Source organism: Alosa pseudoharengus, unplaced genomic scaffold (assembly GCF_046254945.1).
Source record: "Alosa pseudoharengus isolate Yale_2024_CS ecotype anadromous, Long Island Sound unplaced genomic scaffold, YU_APseudo_1.1 YU_APseudo_1.1_scf_7, whole genome shotgun sequence".
NCBI lineage: Eukaryota > Metazoa > Chordata > Actinopteri > Clupeiformes > Clupeidae > Alosa > Alosa pseudoharengus.
The window spans coordinates 1,769,112-1,787,994 of record NW_027468859.1 but is presented as its reverse complement, the minus strand read 5'-3'; the positions used below and the strand labels follow the sequence as shown (position 1 = coordinate 1,787,994).

Here is an 18,883-nt window from a genome sequence, read left to right as displayed (position 1 = left end):
CTCTTAGGTAGGCCGTTTTTAGGGCAATGGGATGGGAACTGCTTGCCAGAAGGAATGAATTGAATTGTGATCAGTCTCTTGTCGATAGAGGGTTGTGGTCAGTCTTTCATCTTCTAGTCTGATCATCCACATGTCTAAGAAATGCCTTTAACTTAGGTGGAGGTAATACTCTCTGGTGGAAGGCAAAGACATTTAGTCTGAGGATTGATGATGCCAGATCACAGATGAAAGTGTTAGGAGGATTTACATCCTCAGGGCGGTTCTGCAACTTTGTGGATTATTTCATCAAACCTTTTGTGCAAAATCTGCCTGCTTATGTACAAGACTCTACAGATGTAATTAATAAAATCTCTGAACTCCAAGATCTTCCTCCTGATACCATTTTAGCTATGTTTGATGTGGAAAGTCTCCAAGCTCCAAAATGCATTTCTTTCATCCTGACACAGATTTTGCTGATGGGAGTAATACACCTTTTCAGACAGGTTCACGAGCGGACTCTGGCCTGTTGGTGTGTCACTGGCCCCATCTCCAGTCTACACTCAGAAATCCTATTTCAATAATTAAGTTCAGCTAACTAATATGACATTTCTCACAATGCATTTACCAGATTGCCACAGTCCCGGCATATGTATATAAGACAATACAACACAATATGTGTATAAGAGATAACATATTAATCCCAACTGAATTGTAATCTTAAAATACAGTATAATAAAATATAGTTTACTTGATTTAAATGAGAATGTTAACTTTTCCTCCTCAAAATGAAATATTCATTTTAGGCAAGTAATCTCAACAAAAGACAAACTGTGAGTTATATTTATTAACCATTCTAAGCAAGGTATTCATTCCTACAATCATTCCTACAATGATGCTGTACAGTTATCTGTTTATTTCAATTCATTTTATTTAGTTTATTATTTATTTATTTAATCTTTTTAGTATTCAGTATTTGATTAGCTATTTTTATGATTATTTATCTATTTAACTTTTTTAAACATGTCCATGTTTTATTTATTATTTTGTCTTCATCTCATGTTTTAGTGATTAGTATTCTTATTTACTATTTGACCTCTTATGTAACTTTTCTTTTATCTAACCTTTTATGTGTTACATGATTTTATCTAACGTTTTTGTATAAGTATAAGAAAGTATATATACTCTTTTGATACCGTGAGGGAAATTTGGTCTCTGCATTTATCCCAATCAGTAAATTAGTGAAACACACACAGCACACAGTGAACACACAGTGAGATGAAGCACACACTAATCCTGGCACAGTGAGCTGCCTGCATCAACAGCGGCGCTCGGGGAGCAGTGAGGGGTTAGGTGCCTTGCTCAAGGGCACTTCAGCCGTGCCTACTGGTCGGGGTTCGACCTGGAAACCGGCCACGGCTGCAAACGCAGTCCCCCACTACCACAAATGATGCAGTCGAGATTCCCACATTTGGGGAATTCGTTCGGGTCAGCTACCGCCGAAGTGCAATGGCAGAGCCTCGCCAAAGGTGAACCACCTTCTTGATCATGGTATCTCCCCTGCCAGGTAAGTATATTCTCCTGCCAGGTAAGTATATTCTCCTGCCAGGTAAGTATATTCCCCTGCCAGGTAAGTATATTCTCCTGCCAGGTAAGTATATTCTCCTGCCAGGTAAGTATATTCTCCTGCCAGGTAAGTATTTGTATTGTATTGTCAACTCCTAACTGCCTCTATTGTAAAGCACTTGGGGTCAACTGCTGTTGTCTTTAAATGTGTTACAAACAAAGTGACTTAACTATACTTAAAAATGATGCGGTTTATCTGAAGCAAAACGTGACACTTCCTATCAATAAAAAACCCTAAAGGCTTTAGTTGCAGAAATAGTAAGACATTTGAGCACCTTCCAGCATGTTGATATTAAATTAATATTTTGTAAACCACTGCACTTACACGTAACGGACTGTATGTGTTGCCCACAAAGACGATTGTGGGGAAATGGCGCCCCCCAGTGTCCATGTGACCCTTCTGCAGCTGATGTTGGTACGTCTGTTGGTGTGTTGGTAGTGAAAGAGCATATAGATGTCTCTAGAAACAGCACTCACTGTTGCACTTTTTATTGTACTCTACCGTTTTTTAATTGTTTTAAATTGTTCTAGAATTGTTGAGAAAATTGTTTTAAAAAGCTTTAAACGGTTACATTACTGTATGTATATCTATGTTGAGCACAGCCTGTGAGGTCAGACTTTGTGTGATCCACTGATCTGGGGACAGCCTGTGTCTGCATATCAGTTACAGGAAATGGAATATGAACAATCTGACTGACCAATCAGAATCCTTCTTTACTAGAATCCTTCCCTCTGATTCAACTAGTCTGAAGGAGAAAGTGCAGGGGAGAGAGACAGAGAAAGACTGTTGTTAGTGCTCTTAAATAATTAATACTTTAGTACTGAACACAGAGACAGATTGAAACAGCAGTTTTGTGTATGTTCAGTATACTGTATGTTAAGGAGTTGAGAGGTACATGTGACTGACACAGTTTATCAAGATCTGGAAAGTGAAAGTAAATTTAATCAGACGTGGAATTTAGGAGAATATGGCTTCAAAGTCAGAGGAGGATTACTGCTGTCCTGTGTGCTGTGACATCTATAAGGATCCTGTACTCCTGTCATGCAGTCACAGTGTGTGTAAGGCCTGTCTGCAGCAGTTCTGGAAAGCCAAAGGATCCAGAGTGTCCAGTCTGCAGGAGGAAATCTTCAAAGGATATTCCGCCCCCTAATTGGCTAGGTTACGGGGACGCTGGTGAGACACGCCGCTCCGTCTGGCATCATGTTTTTGTTTGTTTTTATGTAATGTTCGTAATTTTATGTAATGTCATGTTTATTTTTTGTATTGGTTTGTCTAGTTAAATGTTTTCCCTATTTATTTACGCTATTTTTGATAGTTTTCGTGTTATTCTTAGTCCTTTTTACTCCTAAGTCAGCTGATGTCGTTGACATTTGTCCATTGGGAGCTTGCTATGGCTAGCTTTTGCCCTAGCTGGGCATCGGACATCCTTCCATCTATCCGTGAGTGGTGCAGCACTTCACTGTCTGGTCGAGGGGATCTCTCGGGACAGCTGGACCTAGGCTACTCTGCGAAAGATCTGCCGTGGCCGCCGAGCTGTTGCTGACCTGCGAGCTGCCATGCCAACTGCAGACTAACTGGGCCTCTGACATCCTTCCATCCATCCGTGAACAGTGCACTTCACTGTCTGGTCGAGTGGATCTCTCGGGACAGCCGGACCTAGGCTCTACTCTGCGAAAGATCTACCGTGCCCGCCGAGCTGTTGCTGACCTGCGAGCTGCCTTGCCAACTGCAAACTAACGTTAACGGTGAAGAGCTGCATTCTCACGGAGCAACAAAGTCGCTGTTAAGTCCACCGAATTGCGGATCTACACGATCGCTCAGTACTTTGGACTGTGCCTACGTACTTTGGAAAGTCCGTAGGAGTCTTATTGCTGTGTAACACGCTTTGGAAATTCACAATTTCGTCGCCGTTTAAAAAAAAAAAAACATAGTCCAGTCCATACAACTTCATTTCAATTTCGAAAGAAATACTGGACTATGTTTTTTTTTTTTTAAAAAACGGCGACGAAATTGTGAATTTCCAGAGCGTGTTACAACACACTCAGCAATAAGACTCCTACGGACTTTCCCCTCAAGGTGGCGGCAAAGATGGCAACATTTCCGAAAAGGTACTGGCTTGATGAAATTCATTCTGGACTCTCTATTCGACCACATAAAGACCTCGGGATACTTCGGTTTGGCTTTAGGGACACTCTACTCACTACCACGTAAGTGTTATGTTGTTTGGAACTGTAGAAGAGGTATAAAAATAGCGTTTTGTAGCGGCGAATTTGAAATGCCCTGCTCACTTCCAGGCTACGAGTTGTGTGACTGAAAACGGTACAATCGAACTTTCTCAAAACACATCTGAATGACATAATTTTGATGTCAACTCAACGTATGTACCCCCAATCATCCGGAAATCGATCTAAAGTGCATTTTACTCCGGATAATTCCTTTAACGTTATCTCCAGACTGCCAGTGAATTCACCGGGTTGGTCAGCTGCAGTTTGTTGGCATTGCATCGGTTGTAAAGACACAGCTCTGTGCGCAGTTTTCACGGCTCATCATTGCCCTTGGACATTTTCAGCTGGTTTGGAAATTGGACTAATTTTAACATCACTTTTTCCCCTTTTAAAATATATATTTTTTTTTATTTGTTTATTTGTTTTGTTGTCTGTCTTGTAGGGCTGCACAATTAATCGAATTTTAATCACGATCACGATTTTGGCTTCCCACGATCAAATTTGCGTGATCGAGCGATATTTCAAATGCGTGCTCTACCCATAGAACCAACCTGGCAACCCATAGAACGCTCCGCTACAAAACAAATCAAGCGCTCCTTAAACCTGTCTGACCCATGTGCCTTCATGCAGCCTACCAATGGCAGCTGTTCCCTGCACTGCTCAGCCTGATGCACTGTGGACTAGTGACATTATGTTAACTATTAGTAGGCTAGTTAGACTATACAATAAACGACGATCAAAAATCAAATGTGTGGCACAGCAGAAGGCCAAGAGCTTGTCCCTCGAAGCGGATCATCCATTGTTCGAAAATATTTCGGATTTCAGGCAAGTTAAAGGAATTATCCGGAGTAAAATGCACTTTAGATCTATTTACGGATGATTGGGGGTACATACGTTGAGTTGACATCAAAATCATGTCATTCGGATGTGTTTTGAGAAAGTTCGATTGTACCGTTTTCAGTCACACAACTCGTAGCCTGGAAGTGAGCAGGGCATTTCAATTTCGCCGCTACAAAACGCTATTTTTATACCTCTTCTACAGTTCCAAACAACATAACACTTACGTGGTAGTGAGTAGAGTGTCCCTAAAGCCAAACCGAAGTATCCCGAGGTCTTTATGTGGTCGAATAGAGAGTCCAGAATGAATTTCATCAAGCCAGTACCTTTTCGGAAATGTTGCCATCTTTGCTGTAGGAGTCTTATTGCTGGGTGTGTTGTAACACGCTCTGGAAATTCACAATTTCGTCGCCGTTTAAAAAAAAAAAAACATAGTCCAGTCCATACAACTTCATTTCAATAGTCCAGTATTTCTTTCGAAATTGAAATGAAGTTGTATGGACTGGACTATGTTTTTTTTTTTTTTTGTCATTTAAATAATACAAAACATTATTATTATTATTATTATTATTATTATTATTATTTGTGTGTGGCCCGCTGGCCAATTTTCAAAACCCAATGTGGCCCTTCAGTCAAAAAGTTTGGACACCCCTGGACTAACGATTACAGTAAACTCATGAACACGAAGCAGAGCTTAAGTGGCTAATGGGGAGCGTTGGGAGGATTCCCCGTGGGCGTTTTCCCAAATATTAACAAAGTAGCACGCACAAAACATTTGTTTGGAAGTTGTTTGGAAGTCGTAGTCAAATCTATATTTGCAGTAATTTAGGGGAGTAATTGTGAGGGGAAGAATTTGGGTGAGCCAGATAGCAAGTCCAATATGTTTAGGGAAAAAATATTTGTCACTAAAATTAATTAATAATCGTGATAAATAATCGTGATCTCAATATTGATCAAAATAATCGTGATTATCATTTTGGTCATAATCGTGCAGCCCTACTGTCTTGTATGTCTTGGTGTCACGGGTACGCTGGCGACTACGCCGCTCCGTCCGGCATTTTTTTGTATTTGTTATTTTTTAAATGTATTTGTCTTGTCTTGATGTCATGGGCACGCTGGCGACTACGCCGCTCCATCCGGCATCTTGTGTCTTGTTGTTATGTGTCTTGTTTGTGGAGCGCTTTGGATTGCACTATGTGCATGTTAAAGGAACCATAAGATTGTGGCCAAAACTGGTGCTGCAATCACTTTCAAAATACTGAAGAGCGGTGTATCCCCTCCCCCTCCCCCCTGACTCGAGGTTGCCAACCCTGATGGCGAAACACTACTGACTTTGTGATTAGTAGATAGGTGGAGGGTGGCGCATCAGGCCAAAACACAACATGACATGACAAAACACAACATCAAAATCAGTTGAGGGCTGCAACTTCACTCTTTAAATGACAATATCCTGGCCGGACTACTGTTGTCAGTGATATAAGTATTTGAAATGAACATGATTTCTTAATGTCTAGTGACATATCAGGTCCATTTTATGATCAATTGAAATATTTTTCTTACATACGGTTCCTTTAAATGCGCTTTATAAATAAATCTGATTTGACTTGACTTGACTAATCTGGCTCTAAGGAACCTCTGCGAGGCATTCGTACAGGAGAGAAGTCAGAAAGCTTCTTCAGAATCTGTGTCTGATGTGTCAGAATCACAATCTAAGGTGCTCTGCAGTCTGCACAGTGAGAAACTCAAGATCTTCTGTCTGGAGGATCAACAGCCTGCATGTTTGGTCTGTCAGACCTCAAAGAAGCACAGCAATCACACCTTCAGGCCCATAGATGAAGCAGCACAGGACGGCAAGGTAAGAATCTAGGCTACTCCCTCACTGCTGGTAAAATCAAAACAACTTGATTTCTTCTCTTAGAAAATGAAGTACTGTGGTTAATGATTGTGTATTCAGCACAATTATCAAGCAGAAGATACTGTAGTACCTCTCATATATCAGTAGGTGGAGCTGTGTACATTCTACTCTTTTACCGTAAAACTTTATGACTGCTGCACAACATATTCGGCTCCGTTTCTTCGTTAGTTCCATTCCGTCATAGAACTCACCGCATGTACAGCAGCAGCAACCTTAAAGTGTAACTCCTGAGTAAAATAGAGATTTAACAGTATGCAAATTTAACATGAGGATTATTGACCAAAATAATCCCCGGTTGTTGGTATTATCACAGCATTTTTCAAATGTGCTGAAAATGTTTCTGAGTCAACAGAATAGCTTAGTGTCTTGTCATAAAAGTGGTGTAGCTCCTTTTAGGGGCGCTGCTAAAAAATATGGACCCTATGACAGAAAATAGTTCTGAATGTAGGGGGTAATTGAAATTGATAAATTGACACTTATATATATGCTTTGGGACTCACCTGATAACGAATAACTTGGCACTTTAGATCCAACTGGCTTCAGCCCTTGTTATCTCATATGACGAGTCCTTCTGGCTCTGTAGGACCAATGTCTCTGGCATGTCTCTGATAGATCAGTGTGTCTAGGCTAGGTTATTGCACATTGCCATCCATGCGGCTGACAGGCCTAAAAGCTACACACATTAGTATTTTATTAAAGGTGAGATGACTATGAAACTATACAAACAATGTATTAGGCCTACCAAAAAAATAAACTTTCCATAAGTACACTATATTACAACTCTAAGTATTAGCAATTTAATACACTTAAACTAAATAAACGTATTTACCATTTAAAATACACTAACAACAAAGTACACTTTTAAAAAGTACATTACAAAAACACTTTGAATATTGAACAATAAGTATATTTAATTTTAGTACACTGAAGTTGAACTTAATACTATGACTATGAAACTATACAAACAATGTATTAGACCTACCAAAAAATATACTTTTCATAAGTACACTATATTACAACTCTAAGTATTAGCAATTTAATACACTTAAACTAAATAAACTTATTTACCATTTAAAATACACTAACAACAAAGTACACTTTTAAAAAGTACATTACAAAAACACTTTGAATATTGCACAATAAGTATATTTAATTTTAGTACACTGAAGTTGAACTTAATAACATCTACTTTGAAGTATACTTTCTAAAAGTACACATTAAACATACTTTACATAAAGTACAAAAAGTGTAAGCATACTTGCTTTATACTTCATGTACTTTAATCATATTTCTAACACACTAAAGTATACTACTTTTTTACCTGGGAACCCCTCAGACTGGGAGACAAGCTCTTGCAGATGGGTGTGGACGCTCACCTGGTAACCTGGATTACAGATTACCTGACCGAGCGACCACAGTTCGTCAGACTGAAGCGCTGTCTCTCTGACACTGTGATCAGCAGCACCGGAGCGCCACAGGGAACTGTGCTCTCTCCAGTCCTGTTCACCCTGTACACATCTGACTTCTGCTACAACAACGAGTCATGCCACATGCAGAAGTTTTCTGACGATACTGCAATTGTGGGGTGTATCAGGAACGGGCAGGAGGAGGAGTACAGGAGCCTGGTGGAGGACTTTGTGCAATGGTGCAAACTCAATCATCTTCAACTCAACACTTCAAAGACCAATGAGATGGTGGTGGATTTCCGCAGGTCTAAGCCCACTCTGCTACCAGTCTCCACAGAGGCGTATCAAGCTTTTTAAAAGTGTGGGGTTGTTACGTTGTAAGTATTTTCTGAGAGGGGTGCGGACTATATTGGCATGTATCCGGGAGTTTCTCCCCCGAAACTTTTTTGAAATTCTGATTGCTAAATAAATACACCATTTTAATGCAGTTTGGCAGGGACAGAACAAGCAGCGCCCCTCATATGTGTGGCTCATGTGACATGTAGGCCTACATGATCTACCTGCTATCACTTCACTATTTGACACTACCCTACATGGAGACATATGTCATGTTATAAATGAAGAAATCATTTCAGAAATTATGTTTTGTGCATATGGTTAGCAGGCTACAATAAATTGCCTAACAGACAACAGCCTAATTTCGAGGTATCACTGGACTATTAATATAATACCTATGTATAAATGTAAAGGACACAGAATAATGACAGAACTGTAAGCTCAAATTCAAAAACGTTTTAAGTCTACCCAAACATATGCAAAGGGAATATAAATAAATTGTGTTGCATATAGCCAGCTTAATTAATGTCAGTTTAAAGATTATGATTAGCAGTTTCTATGCTGTTTTCAATAATAGTTACAGGAAGCCACGTTGTTGTTTAAACGAGTGTTGTAGCCCACGTTACCTTTCACTTGCTGCAGGGACGCACACATTGCATGAGCGCTCATACGCGTTCTTTGAGTTCTACATGCTGGAAATCCTAGTTCTCAGATGTAGAACTCAAATGTGTCTTGACGCCGCTGTTTGTAAAATCAAAATAAGATGTTCTAAATGGAACGCGATCGTATTTAAGACATTGAGATCTCTAGTACATGTAGAACGACACACATTGACAGTGAAATGCCGCCGACGTTTGTAAGATCAATAAGATCAAATAAGATGTTCTAAATGGAACGCGCGCATAAGCTGTTCAGATCTTTTCCAAGCGTCTTGGAGACGTATATGTGCTGGCCTGGATGTCTATATAGTTGATGACACCAAATTAATAAGAAGGCTATTTCTGATTTGGGAAACTTTTAGCCTATCTTTCTTTCAGTCCGCTGTTCCATACCATTCAATCTTCCTGCAAATTATCAGACGTGAAGCACCAGGCATAACTTAATTTCGCGGCTACGTGGACCAGTAAGCTAATTGTTGAGGAGGCCCATAGTTTGAGAAAAGCTGCAGATCATAGACAGAGAATAATGAGAACAGTAGCCAAGGGCCTTGGTGCGCGCACCCCCGCTCTCACTTTGACTCATGCATTTCTACATTGTGACAAAAACTGTCAGAGAGACAGTGAATTTTGGTTTACTAATAATGTGGTAACAATTATCATTTCAATTCTACCTCAAATCTGATCACTGCAGACTTTATAATGCAGACTCAAGCAGCCTTGAAAGACGCACACTTTGAATTTGATCAGAGCGGCTCGGGTTATTCACCGACGCTAACTTGATGTGATTGGCTGGATGACCGTTCAATCAAATCAACAGACTTATTTGTGTCTCTCTGTGTGTGCGTTATCAGAGCCCACCCTTATTAGACATACGGTTCCAACTCTTTACGTGAGCGTTTATTTCCATATTTTACTTTCGTTTTAATCTGACAAAAAGTGTGGGGGATAGAATCGTGTTCCAGGAAAAGTGTGTACCCACATCCCCCACGCTTGCTACGTGCCTGAGTCTCCATTGATGGGGTCAATGTGAAGGTGGTAAGCACCTACAAGTATCTGGGTCTCCACCTGGACAATAAACTGGACTGGTCAGCCAACACTGACGCACTCTACAAGAAAGGGCAGAGCAGGCTGTACTTCCTGAGGAGTCCTTCAATGTGTGCAGCAAGCTCCTCAGGATGTTCTAGCAGTCTGTTGTTGCCAGCGTCCTCTTCTATGCAGTGGTATGCTGGGGAGGAAGCACAAAGAAGAAGGATGCGGGGCGACTTGACAGGCTGGTAAGGAAAGCTGGCTCTGTAGTGGGAGGTGAACTGGAGTGCATCACTTCAATATCTGACAAAAGGACCCTGAACAAACTGATCAACATTTTGGACAATGAGTGTCATCCACTCCACAGCACTATTGTAAAGCAGAAGAGCCTGATCAGTTGGAGACTTCGCTCACTGCCTTGCACAACAGACAGACTGAGGAAGTCATTTGTCCCCAGGGCCATTGAACTGTTCAATGCTTCAATTAAGGGAAGAGGAGAGATAGACTTCTCTGCATAGTCTGTCTGCCTCTTCACCCCCTCCATGTTTGGATACTGTCTGTCCACTAGCCACTTTTTACCACTGTCTTTCTGCCTCACTGTTTGCATGCTATATTAGCACATATGCATAACCCCTCCCTCCATGCCACAGCCAAACTGTGGCCACACTTATACCTTTTCTTAATATAGTTATATATATAGATATATATAGACTTTATTATTGCACTGTTGTACTTACTCATTTGCACCATCACCATGACACTCACTCACACAGAGCACCTTACCTTACTATGCACAGAGAATCACAGGCTCAGTCCCTGCCTCAGTCATTGCAAGCGCCTCTTGATTGATTAATCACCCACTATGTGAATACTGTTTTTAGATTTGATTTAGATTAAGTGTTATTTAGTATAATTTGTATTTTAGTATATTCTTTATCTTCTACTGTCCTTATTGCTTAGTTGTGTTTTTTATATTATATACTTTTAATTACTTTTTTTCTGCTGTTAGTGAATGTGTGTGTGTTGTCTGTATGCTACTGAGACCTTAAATTTCCCCTGGGGATCAATAAAGTATCTATCTATCTATCTATCTATCTATCTATCTATCTATCTACTTACAAGCAAAGCCTTCTCAAAGCAAGAACGTATTTTCTAAGGAGCGTTTAACAGTATGAAGAAATCTAACGTTAACATGGTTCGAACGATTGCAAGCTACTACTTCCTTGTTTACCTTGAACTTTGACCCAACAAGAGATAAAGACGTCAAATCAAAGTACTATGTGTAACAGAGGTCGTCTCTCCCCTCCCTCGATCACTCTGCGTTGTGTATAAATGATGGACGCCACAACCGACCTTAATTTTTACTGTTTATTGCTCTCTGGAATATAGGACAAAACAAACACAAATCAGGCAGGGAGCGAGCCAGTCGCGTCACAGCTCCTCTGCCTCAGGACAGTAGCAAAAGAGAGCGCGGCAAACCTACGAGACACGCAGTTGCGTAAATCGCCATAAAAGTACATGTGAAAAGACAATAACACAATAAAACAAACATGGCATACCTGGAATATGACAAAACAAACACAAATCAGGCAGGGAGCGAGCCAGTCGCGTCACAGCTCCTGCCAATCAAACAGGTAACCCACGTTTAAATACATTCAGTCAATTCACCAGTATGAAGATCTGTAAGCTAACTAGTTAACGCCGCTACACCTGCAGCCACGTTAGCACACTGTAGCATGTAAAACTGAGGTAATATGCATTGTGTAACGAGCTAACATAAAAACAGTGATTAAACAAACTTAACTCGTATATAAGGTGTGTAACACCAGAAAACAGTTATATGTGAAAAATGTGTAATACAAGTATATAAAAGATATGATGTATTGTATGCAAGACTCAACATACCTCTGCCTCAGGACAGTAGCAAAAGAGGCAGAGGAGGGGGCTGCATGAACACTTAAGGGGTCTTCAGCGCGGGAACCAACCCCTGCCACACCCAAGCCACACCCCCCTACGACCTACTGTACCTCAAACTACAAAGTATGTCCATAGAACTTGTAGAAACAATGGGGAAATTCAGGGAAGCATAATTAACCCTGCTACATATGGAAATTCTTTTAAAATAATCCACAAGGTGGCACTAAAACACAACTTATAAAATGTATGCCATGACACACCCAGATAAAGGATAGTTATAAAGTAAATGTTCAAAAAACTTTTCCTTAAAGAGAAACAGTATTGGTAATTTCTTTGCTGTTTTCTCGGTTTTTGCTTCTTTTTGGCTGGCTCTGTCATAACGAATGTCTGAGAAACTCCATCGCTACCTTGTTCTAGCCGGTGCCTGGCGTGTATGTGTATTTAAATGCAGCAAAGCAACTCGTTACTTCCTGACACTGAGGCCGCCGGCCTGCCGGCCCAAAGTTGCAAGGTTGTTTTTTCCGCTCACAGGTGCTAGGGGGAAGCGAGACAGCCACCATTCAACCTGTAAAAAGTCATATAACCATTCCAATGACTCCGAAGCTGTTAAGTTAAAGTAAATTAAGAAAACCTGCATAGTTCGCCTTAAAAGCGATGGTTCAGAGTAATTTCATTCTAGGGTCCTTTGCACCATGACCTCGAGCCAAACCCCCCCCCCCCCCCCCCGAAGCTTTTTTTTCGTTTGGTCAAACATTAGTCGAGTTAGCGCTATCAGCCAAATGGCTTGGTGCAGGCGCTAATGGAACCAACAGTGTATCTTGTAAATGACCACTAATAATAGAACCAAACGTCTACAGTAGTACAGGGTTTGTACTCATAAAATGAGGCATTGGGAAGTTTGTAAGTAGCCTACACCAGGAGTGTATTTAAATAACACTTGCCTGATGGCTTCTACTCTCTGCTGCTACCACTTACGCTGTGTCAACGTTATTTCCGTGATTTGGGAAAAGCCAGTAAAAGTTTTTTGGTATATCCAAAGTTTTAAATGACTTTTTCTGAAGTGTTTACAACTTAGTATTAACTAATAATTGTTGCAAACTGGTACTATGAACAAAATATTAGTGCATTCCTGGAACTAGGCGTCGTTAGACTACATCCTTATGCATTGCTTTCTGCCAGGACTTCCCTTTCTGGTTTCACCCCCTGACCACTTTCTCTTTCGCCACCTGGTTTCACCCTCTACGCCCACTTGCTCTGACAGTTAGCCTTCTGACTTACAAAACAATATAGCACCTTTGACATATTATAGTAAATGCAATAATACTGAGGCCTTGTGAGGCTACAGAGGGTCATTAACACAAGGAAAAAACACCACAGGGGCCCCCAAATCAAATTCTGCTTAGGGCCCCCACTGCTTAAATTCACAGACGTGTCTTGGCTTAACGTCACTCTTAACAGCCGCCAGTCTTTCATAAAATGTGAAATATCCATTGGAATTTTGTTTCTTTCTATTACACCTGCCAGGGAATCTGTGTTATGTGGCTAAGCTGCTGCCTAGCAGGTAAAACACGTTTAAATGGCTTTAGCCTACATTTAAAACAATGTATTATCTAGAAATGATGCCACGTGTCTACATTCAATGCTATTGAGGCCTCTTCGAAAGTTTGTTCAGATCCAGTGACACTGCCGTCATGGAAACAGAACGCCACACTTCGGTACTCTATTATGCAATTGGGCCACGGGCCAAGCCTTTATCACTGTGTATTCCACTATACCAATTGATCTGTGTGCCAAATTTAATGAGTTTTCACCCATGGAGAAGCACCTCTCTTTGCAATTTTATCATAGTGTGCACAAAATCCCAAATACCTCATTTCCAATTGGGTGTGGCTAATGCATTGTACAAGGGGCGCTAGCGACCTGGGACCAAACCTTTGTTCCTGGGTAATGACTGTGACACCTGATGTGTAATGTGTAATAATAACAATCCTTCCAGAAACAGTAGGGCTTTGCACTTCTAACAACAGCCCATTGTGTAAAGTCAGGCTCCATTAATTTAATGTTTTAACACCATACTAAGGCTACGTTTATACATGGCCGGCTATTTTCATAAACGGACATTTCACCCGCTCCGTTTTCAAAAATAACATCGTGCACACCAGCCGCCAGAGCATGGCAAACCGGTCGGTGGCAGTGTAAGGCAGGGCCGTAGTCACCATAGACATTGAGGGGGACGTGTCCCCCCCAATATTCAAATATGACCAAAATGTCCCCCCCAATATTCGGACATAGAAAAATAAAGAAAGAATAAAGCTCTATACTAGGCCTACAGGAAACCAACACGTATCTGAAATGTAATCAAACATAAATAACGCACAAATTAGTGACCTATGGTTGCAGAGTAGCCTACACCCCTGAGTGGTTTGTCCTGGTGATTTTCCGTTTTTCGTTAGTGGCGTGCGCTAATAAAAGCTTCCATTTACTGCACCCTACTGAGGTGAGGTAGGGCTGTCAACAATATCGCAAAAGCTACCGGAACAATTTTCACAAAACTTCTCGGAAAGGTGTAGCACAGGCTAAGGAAATCCCATACATGTTTGGAGCCAATCAGACTGAAAGGGAACATTTTCCATATTGTATCCTATTCTCGCAATGATAGCGAAAGTGAAACGTTTTATTTTAAATAATGAATTTGTGCAAGCCTGTGTCATTTCTTTCACGTCTTTCAACATAAATAATGCATTCATATGCTAGTAGTAATGCCAGAAATTACCGTGTATAGGCCTCTTAGAAATGATTGTTGCATCTTGCATATTATTTAGATGCGTACTCAATCGCGCATCCATGCAGGCAAAACGTGATCAAATGTGGCGACGTTTACAATACGTGATAGCCTAGTTAATGTGAATCGCGGACAGCAAAGAAAGGAATTTGCACCTCCATTCACCAATTAAAGGCTGTAGTAGGCCTAGTGTTTCTACATGTACATGTTGACACAAAACGTAATTTCTGTCAGAAGCCAGTCTATAATGCATACAGGGGTAACATGAGGTGAGTCAGCCAGAAGAGGGGCCTGTCTTAGTAGCCTATTCCTGAATCCTGCCCCTTTCAAACTACGTTAAAATTGTGTGATTAGCCGCCAGCATAATAAAATCTAAACTAAAAGACAAAATCTTAGGCTCCAAACCTATGAGTCTAAGCCTAAGTTTAAAAAAATCTTCAGGTGTAAGTAATAAGTCAAAGAACCACATTCTGTGTAATATAGAGGTTATCAAAAGATACTCTAGTTTGTAATTTCTTTTAAAGTATACATTTTGAACACAAATGGAGTCACGGGTCCAGGGATGGACCATTGAAGTTGCTTCTTCTCCACCCTTCTCTTTTCACAAAACTCTCCGGGGGGGTGCATTCTGTTTGGGGGTCCCTCAGACCCCACCACAGATTTGGTCCCCCCCAATGTTGACATCATGACTACGGCCTTGGTGTAAGGAGAAGCTCAATCCCACGTTAGTCAATCAGAATCCAAAAATTAGCAACAACAGAAATTAATCACTTCCTATTTCTCTTTTGAACTATATGTGCAAATGCAAACAGGCCTAAAGCGTTTGCACAAACGTAAAAATGTGTACCACCTTAATAGCATCCATAAACAGTAGCCAAACAAACTGTAAACATAGGGCGCTCACATGACGTTAAGCATTTTCTGGCGCGTAATGTGACGTTTGAGACCTAAAACCCTGTTTCTCCCAGTTGACACGACAACACATAACTGGCGTTATCAGAAATCTCCACTTTTTAGAAATAATCGTTTTCTGTGAGAAAAATGGGGTTTTCGTGTTTAAATGAGAGGCTAAACCGCAGGAAAATATCTGCGTCTTCCCTTCGTGTAAACGCGGCCTAATACTAACACTTCAGGGATGTGGTTAAAATGGTAAGTCAGCAAGGTTGAAGTAAAAACAGGTTTTGTTCTTTCCAGTGACTCTGTGGAGTGCCACCCCACCACCATCACCACACACACACACACACACACACACACACACATTTACAGTTGGTATTGGGTGTGGCATTTCTGAGAAAAACAAAATCTGTTGTCTCAACATCTTTTGTGATGTGCATTAGTCATAGTCCTGAAAACTTCTATTGTTACTGAGGAGATAATGTAAGCCACTGAATATGTTATATTACCTCCCAGGGCACAAGTGCCATTTGCAAATATATCCCAAGTAAAGTCATCATTGTAGGCATATGATCACAATGTATAACATGAAACACAAAGAGGGAGCAACAATGTGTGTGTGTTTGTGTGTGTGTGAGTGACAAATTCCAATCAACTATGTTGACATGGCAATACATTATTGAACTTTGAACTTTGACTGACAGAAAGAGAAAAAAAACAATTGTTTTTCATACATGTGTGTTGCAACCACCTCTTGGGTGTAGACCAATATTGTCGAAAGGGAGTGGACTAGATGCAGGTTATAAAGTGTGATTGAGATGAGCATGAAACTCACCTCCTGGACTTCAAGAGATCAACTTTACAGATCAACTGCCTATCAAGCCAAACATGGCCAGCAAACATGCTCGTAAGTACTGTACATTAACTTTCATACTCCTATTAACATCAATTTTGACTCTTTACGCCCATTTCTCCATTTTTACTCCTAAGAAATGACCTTCTCCACATCTCTGCACTGGACAAATTTAACTTTAACTTAACATCTTACAGTAAAATACTTCCTTTACTCCTGCAATATCTCCAAAATGTAAATTCACTAATATCTTAATAAAAGCTTATTCATTTGTTTCTGTGACAAAAAGAGAAGTCTGTTATAAGCAGCTATATTTTCTTCAGGGTAAAAACAATTAAAATATATAGATTTGTATGTGTTTTAGCCTTTCATACATGCAAAACCTCTGATATGATTACTTAAAGTGATTATTAAAATAATAGTAATAATAATAATAAAACTAAAGTAAAATATAATATAGACACTCTTGAACCTAAGTGAAGATCCTCAGGTGAAACCTCAGGTTTCTGTGACTGCATGTGGACCAAGAAAACAGAGTGTCGGGATTGTGATGTCACATCAACATCTGTTTGATTTAGGTGTTCTTGTCTTTTGGGGGCAGCCGTGGCCTACTGGTTAGCGCTTCGAACTTGTGGTTGCCGGTTCGAACCCCGACCAGTAGGCACGGCTGAAGTGCCCTTGAGCAAGGCACCTAACCCCTCACTGCTCCCCGAGCGCCGCTGTTGTTGCAGGCAGCTCACTGCGCCGGGATTAGTGTGTGCTTCACCTCACTGTGTGTTCACTGTGTGCTGAGTGTGTTTCACTAATTCACGGATTGGGATAAATGCAGAGACCAAATTTCCCTCACGGGATCAAGATACTCACTTACTTTTCCCAGTTTTGTTTGCATATCCATGTGGATGGAATTTAAATATGCAGGAGGAAATCCATTTCCAGAAAATAGAGTATATGTCATAAGTTTATGGTGCAGTTTGTGGGTTTATTTGTAAGTAGATTTACAAGCACTTACCTTTCATTTGAGTGATCAAAAAGATAAGCATTGCATGGAAATCTTTTAAGTCATCATTGTATATCACATGAAACACAAAGAGGGAGCAACAATGTGTATGTGTGTGTGTGTATGAGAGAGAGGGAGAGTGTTTTGCAACCACCTATATGTTTGTGTGTGTGATTTGGTAATAGTTTACCAATTCAAGTTTCATTTCACTGCTGGTTATACCTGTGGAAGTCATAAAAGAGGACGTTTGGAGACGGCATCAATGGGATCCTTTCCAGGCAAACCTGCAGAGCAAGTTCACCCAGTGTGTGTCTGCTGTTCATGTCCCAGTAAGATCAGCATTCTACATTCACAAGCTCTCTGCTGGCGCCGAGCTGTTTCACATGAGCAAAAAAAAAAAAAAGCTGGAAAGGGTTAAACATGAAAAAAAGTAGTTGGAAATTCTTCTCTGGCAATAATCATACACAATTCAGTGTCCTTATGCTAGTTTTCATTTGTCTTGTGAATCTCAAACCTTGTAACTTCACCTCATATTAAAATCAATTTAGAATGATATAGGCTATAACTGCATGACAAAATTATGGGATGTCTGTAATTCGGCAGATTCCACCTAAACAGAACAAAACCTCTGTGTACTGCCCTCTGTGGTTATCTGGGACTGTGCAACATTAAAAAAAAGCTTAAGTTAAACTCCGAGTTAGGTCATTTGCTGCAAGGTAATCATTTATTCATGTGGATGCCAGAAAACCATGAGGGGGCACTAGATATCTGCTAATATGGGCCATCTCATTCCCTAGTCTAATTTTAGGGTAGTAAATGGGCTTGTAAAATAGTATCTTTCATGACAGACCATAGTTGCATATTTTTTCTATGTTAACATCGGAGAACAAGAGATCCTGCCTGATAATTGCTGGCAGGGATGGAGCCTAACCCAAAGAATGAAATAAGTGAAATACCCAACAACGGGAAACACTTCTGTGGAATGACAGGATAAAAGTGTCTAATGCGTCGTTCTTTCAGTGTTTGAGAAAGATGTAAAATGAGGTGAGAACCATATATCAGTGACGGAAGGAATTACATTTTCTGAAGATCACCACCAGTAGTTGACCATGGTTAGCACATTCCTACAGGTCTGTTTGATTTGATAAGCATCTCTGGTGGCAAAACAAATGCAGGAGTGGCAATCGTGATCACAGAGGTTGCGTCTGTGTGTGGATTGTTGGTGTGTTAGTTAGTCTGGGGCCATTCTCATTTTTTGATTTGCAGGCAGAAGTGTTACTTGTTCAAACCCCAAGGAGCAGTGTTTTACAATTTTTTATAAGTATCAGTTATGGTATATGTATTGGCCACAACAGACTGATGAATATCGGTTATCATTATCAGCCCTAAAATTCCATATCGGTGCATCTCCGTTTAAAAGTAAAGTTGCAAAT

At 40.5% G+C, this 18,883-nt stretch overlaps 1 protein-coding gene and 1 non-coding gene across 2 annotated transcripts in view; one reads left to right on the top strand and one right to left on the bottom strand.

Moving 5' to 3' along the window:
* Positions 1–1,389: 1,389 nt before the first annotated feature.
* On the bottom strand, positions 1,390–1,551 carry LOC143110900 (U1 spliceosomal RNA). Its single transcript, XR_012984457.1, has one exon. It is a non-coding gene; the product is annotated as a U1 spliceosomal RNA (small nuclear RNA).
* A 14,888-nt stretch (positions 1,552–16,439) lies between these two features.
* Positions 16,440–18,883, top strand: part of LOC143110250 (GTPase IMAP family member 8-like) — a 39,140-nt gene continuing 36,696 nt past the window's right edge. The window contains exon 1 of the mRNA XM_076273138.1: positions 16,440–16,507. Coding sequence (XP_076129253.1) covers positions 16,489–16,507 — 19 coding nt within the window. The 5' untranslated portion in view covers positions 16,440–16,488. The remainder of the gene's footprint in view (positions 16,508–18,883) is intronic.